Source organism: Chiloscyllium plagiosum, chromosome 34 (assembly GCF_004010195.1).
Source record: "Chiloscyllium plagiosum isolate BGI_BamShark_2017 chromosome 34, ASM401019v2, whole genome shotgun sequence".
NCBI classification, from domain to species: Eukaryota; Metazoa; Chordata; class Chondrichthyes; order Orectolobiformes; family Hemiscylliidae; genus Chiloscyllium; species Chiloscyllium plagiosum.
Window position 1 is genome coordinate 37433014 of NC_057743.1, and position 7808 is coordinate 37440821.

The 7808-nt window shown below is 42.1% G+C and overlaps 1 protein-coding gene across 3 annotated transcripts in view; it reads left to right on the forward strand.

Annotated features, from left to right (window-relative positions):
- Window positions 1–7808, forward strand: part of ctnnbip1 (catenin, beta interacting protein 1) — a 72175-nt gene that overhangs the window by 40689 nt on the left and 23678 nt on the right. For all 3 annotated transcript variants that reach the window (XM_043676193.1, XM_043676192.1, XM_043676191.1), the window contains one exon: window positions 3967–4090. In XM_043676193.1, the coding sequence (XP_043532128.1) occupies window positions 3995–4090 (96 nt within the window). In that variant the 5' untranslated portion in view covers window positions 3967–3994. The remainder of the gene's footprint in view (window positions 1–3966; window positions 4091–7808) is intronic.

The window sequence follows — 7808 nt, forward strand, 5'->3', positions numbered from 1 at the left end:
CTGGCCAGGTAGTCACGGAGGGAACGGTCTTTGCGGAAGGCGGAGAGGATTGGGGAGGGAAATATATCCCTGGTGGTGGGGTCTGTTTGGGGGTGGGGGGAATGTCGGCGGATGATTTGGTTTATGCGGAGGTTGGTAGGGTGGAAGGTGGGCACCAGGGGCGTTCTGTCCTTGTTGCGGTTGGTGGGGTTGGGTCTGAGGGCGGAGGTGCGGGATGTGGATGAGATGCGTTGGAGGGCATCTTTAACCACGTGGGAAGGGAAATTGCGGTCTCTAAAGAAGGAGGGCATCTGGTGTGTTCTGTGGTGGAACTGGTCCTCCTGGGAGCAGATACAGCGGAGGCAGAGGAATTGGGAATACGGGATGGCATTTTTGCAGGAGGTAGGGTGGGAAGAGGTGTAGTCCAGGTAGCTGTGGGTTTGTAAAAAATGTCAGTGTCAAGTCGGTTGTCATTAATGGAGATGGAGAGGTCCAGGAAGGGGAGGGAGGTGTCAGAGATGGTCCAGGTAAATTTAAGGTCAGGGTGGAAGGGATTGGTGAAGTTGATGAATTGTTCAACTTCCTCGCGGGAGCATGAGGTGGCGCCAATGCAGTCAATGTGTGGATGATGAATGGGATAGAACCAAGGCTGGTTCTTCCTGAGTCAGTGTGTTGTCCAACGACAAGATTATTACCCTGTTACCCATGGTACAAAATATACAATCAATTCATGTAACCTGCACTTTGCAGATTCAAGGTGATTAAACTTGACTTCAGTAGATATTGAATTCTGACTGGACTGTCAGCTCAGAAGGCCTCTTCTCTAATATTTGAGTAGCTTTTTTACAAGTTCATTTGATGTCCAGAATGTATATTGAGGCAAATTCCTTTTAGCCTAACCTCTACACGTGATCTACATGAACTTCAGTAAGGCATTCCTCATGGGAGATTGGTTAGCAAGGTTAGATCTCATGGAATACAGGGAGAAATAGCCATTTGGATACAGAACTGGCTCAAAGTTAGAAGTCAGAGAGTGATGGTGGAAGGTTATTTTTTCAGACTGGAGGCCTGTGACCACTGGAGTGCCACAAGGATCTGTGCTGGGTCCACTATTTTTCATCATTTTTATAAATGATTTGGATGTGAGTATAAGAGGCATAGTTAGTAATTTTGCAGATGACACCAAAATTGGAAGTGTAGGGGACAGCGATTACAATGGGATCTTGGTCAGATGGGCCAATGGACTGAGGAATAGCAGATGGACTTTAATTTAGATAAATGTGAGGTGCTGCATTTTGGAAAGGCAAAGCTGAGCAGGACTTATACACTTAATGGTAAGGTCCAAGGGAGTGTTGCTGAACAAAGAGACCTTGGAGTGCAGGTTCATAGCTCTTTGAAAGTGGAGTCGCAGGTAGGTAGGATAGTGAAGAAGGCGTTTGGTATGCTTTCCTTTATTGGTCAGAGTATTGAGTACAGGAGTTGGGAGGTCATGTTGCAGCTATACAGGACATTGGTTAGGCCACTGTTGGAATATTGCGTGCAATTCTGGCCTCCTTCCTATCGGAAAGATGTTGTGAAACTTGAAAGGGTTCAGAAAAGATTTACAAGGATGTTGCCAGGGTTTGAACCATAGGGAGAGGCTGAATAGGCTAGGGCTGTTTTCCCTGGAGTGTCGGAGACTGAGGGGTGACCTCATAGAGGTTATTAAAATCATGAGGGGCATAGGTAGAGTAAATAGCCAAGGTCTTTTTTTCTGGGGTGGGGGAGTCCCGAACTAGAGGATATAGGTTTAGGGTGAGAGGGGAAAAATTTAAAAGGGAATTAAGGGACAACTTTTTCATGCAGAGGGTAGTACATGTATGGAATGAGCTGCCAGAGGAAGTAGTGGAGGCTAGTACAATTACAACATTAAAGGGCATTCAGATGGGTATATGGAAGGGTTTAGAGGGATATGGGCAGAGTGCTGGCAAATGGCACTAGGTTAGATTAGGATATCTGGTCGGCAAGGACAAGTTGAACCGAAGGGTCTGTTTCCATGCACTACATCTCTATGACTATGACTCTATCACAAGTCAGTTTGTTAAAGATCTGACTCTGTGGACTACATATATTTTATTTGAAATCTAAACTGAAAAATGGAAGTTTGAACTGTTTTGCAGAGACTGAACCAGTTTTGTTTTTAATAACTGTAAACAGGAACTGCACCTTCTGGTGTTCACTCATTGGCTGCATGACCATGCGACTTTTAGAAAGCTGGATTTGATACTTTTATGAGGTTAGCTGACATGAGATGCTTTTGGATTGGAAGGCAAAATTGCCCATCAGTATTGGTTTTAAGTAGCCGTTTGTCACAGAACAGAGAAGCAAGCAGTTGCACTCACACCCCATCCCCTCCCAAAAGCCTACAGGCAAACCAGATCTCCTCTTACCCACCTCTACAAGACTCTGAAAGGAAAAGACTCTTCCAAACTCGAACAAAACCTAGATCCAATTGATTAGCTACTGAATTGAGGATTGCCACTGGTTGGTTGACAGCAGTGGTATCACCACCGAAACAAAACAAAGTGAGCAAGTCACTTTATTTCCCCTTGTGGTTTGGACTCCTTATCCACATAATTTTTATTCCTTTTTGCCTATATTTTCTAATCTCAATATTTCTGCCAAAATGTCAGTCTTGTTCAACCCATTTGTGAGTGAGTGCGTGCACATTTGGATTTAAAGAGGCTATTGTTTAAGTTAATGACGACTGGGTTTGATTTCCAGTGCTCCCTCCCATCTGGGTTGTGACACCACAAACAGCAATGTGGGGATGACAGGGTAGTTTAATTCAGTAATAATACTGATTCAGGATAAATACTGGAAAATATTTGAGAAGTAAATACTGTTCCATGCTGGAATAGTACTGTGGATTCTCTACACATGCCTGAGGGGCAGACTCCACTTCAGTTCAACATCTCTTCTGAAGTAGTGTCGTTCTGATTAATGCAGCATTACCTCACACTGCACTAGTGTTAGACTATGTTCCAGTCTCTAGACCATTTTGACTCGGGGGAGTACACTTTCCAGAGCAAAGTATAATCATTATAACACTTCCAAATTTGGGGATTAACCCTGGGGCTTCATATCTACAAGAGATATAGGGCTTTGGTGTCAAAATACTTTCATTTCCTAATTAAAGGTGTCGACTTCATGTTTTCTACACCAAAGCAAGTTTTAAATTATATACATTACCCTGACTTTTGGTTAATGAAAATACATAGTTCCTTGAAGGTGGAGTTGCAGGTAGATAGGATAGTGAAGAAGTGTTCGGTACACTTACCACTAATGATCAGTGCTTTGAGTGAAGGAGTTGGGATGTTATGTTGCAACTGTACAGGACATTGGTTAGGCCACTTTTGGAATGCTGTGTTCAGTTCTAGGAAAGATGTTGTGAAACTTGAAAGGGTTCAGAAAAGATTTACAAGGATGTTGCTAGAGCTGGAGGACTTGAGCTTTAGGGAGAGGCTGAATAGGCTGGGGCTGTTTTCCGTGGAGTGTCAGAGGCTGAGGGGTGACCTTATAGAGGTTTATAAGATCATGAGGGGTGTGGATAGGGTGAACAGCCAAAGTCTTTTCCGCAGGGTGGGGGAACTAGAGAGCATAGGTTTAAGGTGAGAGGGAAAAGATTTAAGAGAGACCTAAGGGGCAATGTTTTGATGCAGAGGGTAGTACATGTATGGAATGAGCTGCCAGAGGAACTGGTGGAGGCTGGTACAATTACAACATTTTAATGGTTCTCTGGATGGGTATGTGAATAGGAAGGGTTTAGAGGGATGTGGGCCAGATGCTGCAAATGGGAGTAGATTTATTTGATATCTGGTCGGTGTGGACGAGTTGGACCGAAGTGTCTGATTCCATGCTGTACATCTGTATGACTCTATGATATTGTGAAGGAAGAAAAGGTTCAAAAATATGGTACTTAAAGAACATTTTTTCTTCTCATTTAAGTGATAACAGAGCGGCTGGAGCTGAGCAGATGAACCGTGAAGGTGCCCAGGAGAAGAGTCCTGAAGAGATGTATATCCAGCAGAAAGTGCGAGTGCTGCTGATGTTGAGGAAGATGGGATCAAATGTGAGTGGTGAACCTCGTATGAATGTTATTTCTAATATTTAATAAATCTTTTGTTAATAGAATAATAGGATGGCATAGGGTGGGTGGAGGCTATACAACCAATCATACCTGCACTGGCTGTTTGGCAGAGCTATTGACAACTTGTATTTATATAGCAGCTTTAATGAAATGAACCATCCCAAGGTAGTTTAGAGCAGCATCATAACCAACATGACACTGAGCCACTTAATAGATATTAGGCTGATTTTGAGAAATGTCTTGAGGAACAATTACAAGCTAGAAAGATGGAGAGATGTAGCGAGGTTTTTTTGAGATTGGAGCCTTGACATCCGAAGGCATGGCATAGTATAGCAAATAAAATTGGGGATGTACTTGGGATCAAAATTACTGGATTGAAGATATCTTAAGGTGGGAAGGGGTGTGTTGGGCTGGACAAGATAGCAAGTCTATGGCTTGTAAATGAGAATTTTAAAATCTCGGAACTGGACTTTGTCGCATGCGAAGTCACAGGTAGCAGAGTTTTGAATGACTTCCACTTTAAGGAGGGTAGAAGATGGTCTATCAGCCAGGAGCAGGTTAAAGTAGTTGGGCTTGGAAAGCTTGCATGAGGGATGAATTGAGGTGGGTGAAGTCAGATGAAGTTATGGAGCTGGAAATAGGTGATGGCGTGATGGCGTGAATATGAGTAGGGAGCTCAACTCAAGATCAAACATGACACCGAGGTTGTGATCAGTCTGGTTTAATCTGAGTGTCACCAGAGAGAAGGCTGAATCTGCAGTTACAGAATGAAGTTGGGAACAGGGACTTAAAACAATGGCTTCAGTCTTCTCAATTCTAATTGGAGGCAATTTCAGATATCAAGCATTGGATTAGAGATGAGTAGTCTAATAATTTAGCACTAACCAATTAATAGCATTCTTCCCTCTTTTACCCATAGCCCTGTACATATAATGTTCCCTTTTCCATAAGTCTGTTCAGGTGAAGGTGGTCAAAATCTGACTTTATATTTTGCGCAGTCTTAATTTTTTTTTTAATTTGCAGGATATGGGTATCGCTAGCAAGGCCAACATTTATTGCCTTGAAAAGATGTTGGTGTTGAACCTCTGCAGTCCATAGCTGTAGTTACACCCATGGCACAGTTAGAGAATTCCAAGATTTTGACACTGTGACGCTAAAGGAATTGCAATATATTTCCAACTCAGTGGTGTGTGGCCCGGATAGGAACCTGGTGGTGTTCCCATGTATCTGCTGCTTTTGTCCTTCTAGGTGGTAGATATTGTAGGTTTAGAGAGTGCTGTCTGAGGAGTCTTGGTGAGGTATTGCACAGCAAATTGTAGACGGATGCATGCTGCTGTCACTGTACTTTGATGATGGTGGGAATAAATGTTGAAAGATGAGGTGTCAAATTAAGTGAGCTGCTTTGTCCTGAATGGTGTTAAGCTCTTGAATGTTATTGGAGGTAAACTCAAGCAATCAAGAGGAGATGATTCCATCACATGCCTGATTTGGTGCCTTAGTGTTGGTAGTCAGGTTTGAGGTGTCAGGAGGTGAGTTATTTGTCACAGAAGTTAACCTCTGACCTGCCCTTACAAACACAGTATTTTTATGGCTGATCCAATTCAATTTCTGGTCAATGGTAACCCCTAGGCTGATAATCACAGTTCAGCAAATGTAATGCCACTGAATGTCAAAAGCCAATGATTGAATTCCCTGTAGTTGGAGATGGTCATTGCCTGGCAGTTGTATAGGGCCGAACTTACTTGCCACTTATTAGCCTTTATTTGAATGCTATCCAGGTCTTGCTGTGTTTGAACATGTACTGCTTCACTCTCTGAGGTATTACAGTTGATGCTGAACATTATGCGATTATTAGCGAACATCCTCACATCTGACCTTCTAATGGAAGAAAGGTCATTGATAAAGCAGCTGAAGATGGTTGAACCTAAGACACTACCCTGTGGAACTCCTGCAGAGATGTCTGTGGTTAAGATAGTTAACCTGCAACAACCACACCCATTGGCCTTTGAATTTAGCAACAACTCCAGAGAGATTCCTCCCTGGTTCCCATTGATTCCAGTTTTGCTAAATCCCTTGATGCCACACTAAGTCAAATACTAATCTTGTTGTCAAGAGCAGTCACCCTTACTTCCCTCTTAAATTCAGATTTTTTTTTTTGTCCATGTTTGGACCAATTCATGCTCTAGAAATATGTTTGTGAGTATGGGTGTTAAATGAGCATTTGTTAATAAAACCATAGGGATAACACAACACATGACTATTCAACCATTCTCTGACTAATTCTGAATTTAGATTAAATACTTAAGAACTGGCAGTTGGGGAAGTCAGAAATTCGGTCTCTGTTCCCAGCAGTTAACTGCAAAACTATATTCAGGTGACAGTAATATTTGTTAAATACCTAATTCATAATTCAAAGGACCAAAACACAGGGAGCTAGGAATTTTAGCCAGCTCTGTGAAACCTCATTAAAATATATGCTTAAGTTAAGTGACAACCCATGAAACTAATTTTAATCTCTCCTTTGTGTGCTTTTTGATATGGAGAGAAATAGAAGTCACTCATGCAACAACTTGTCTGGTATTAAAGCCCTTCAGGGTTTATGGTACTCCAGAGTGAAATGCATTTGATATAGTCATGCAACAAAACATTATTCTTGTGTAACAAACCAGATCTTAAATGGTAAGTCAATAAATGTGGATTTTATTGTACTCGTGAGAGCTAGACACATAATCACAACCACTCTGCTTGTTGGTTATTCTTTACCCCTTGTTTTTGAAATGAATTTTGCATTCAACAGGACAAACTCACTAGACTGTGCATGTAACTGTGAAAGGGCAGTGCCTGTGAGTCTCCAGTTCACTGGATTTACTAGGGGTCTTGACAAAGGTAGGTGGAGGGTCAAAATAAAGTCTCTTCAGGGTCTTGAGAGTTTTTTTGACCAGCTTTGCAGCAGCTCCTAGATGGTGCATCCATCCACTGTGTAAGTGCCAGCTGTTTTGTCCTGTTTGATGTCAAGCTGCTTGAGTGTTGTTTGGAGCTGCAGTCATTCAGACAGGACAGTATTCTATCTCACTCCCTACTTTGTTCTTTTGTAGAAGATTAATAGGCTTTGGGGAATCAGAAGGCAGGTTGTTTATGGCTGAATTCCCAATGCCTTGATCTTGCAGTCGCAGTTTTTACTTAGGGATATATCGCTGTTCTTTCTTTGTCGCTGGATCAAAATGCTGGAACTCCCTCCTTAATGGTAATGTGGGTATACCTACAGCAAATGGACTGCTGTTGTTAAAGAAGGCAGCTCACCAGTGTGAGACTTAGGAAACCCTTTTCAAGCAACAATAAATGCTGGCCCTTCCAGCAACACCCACATCTTGTGAATGAATTGTGAAAAATTATCATTGGCATAGTTAGGTTTTTGGTGAATTTGAACCTCTGAGGTGGTTGATACAACCCTTCAGAAACCCGTATAAACTGTCCACCTTTACATTAGATGTGCCCAGCAAAATAAAAGTTTGTAATTTATGATTTTCAAATATTTTGGTCCTTCTATTTTATAACAATGAGCTGTTTCTAATTGCCTTGTAGTTCTCTAAATTTACAGTGCATCTGCGAAGGAATTTCATGAGTATCCCTTGTCTGTGCCCCAGTTAAGGCGATTTTTTTCTGACCTGGAGCTTCTCCAACATTGTATGAAGATGTATAT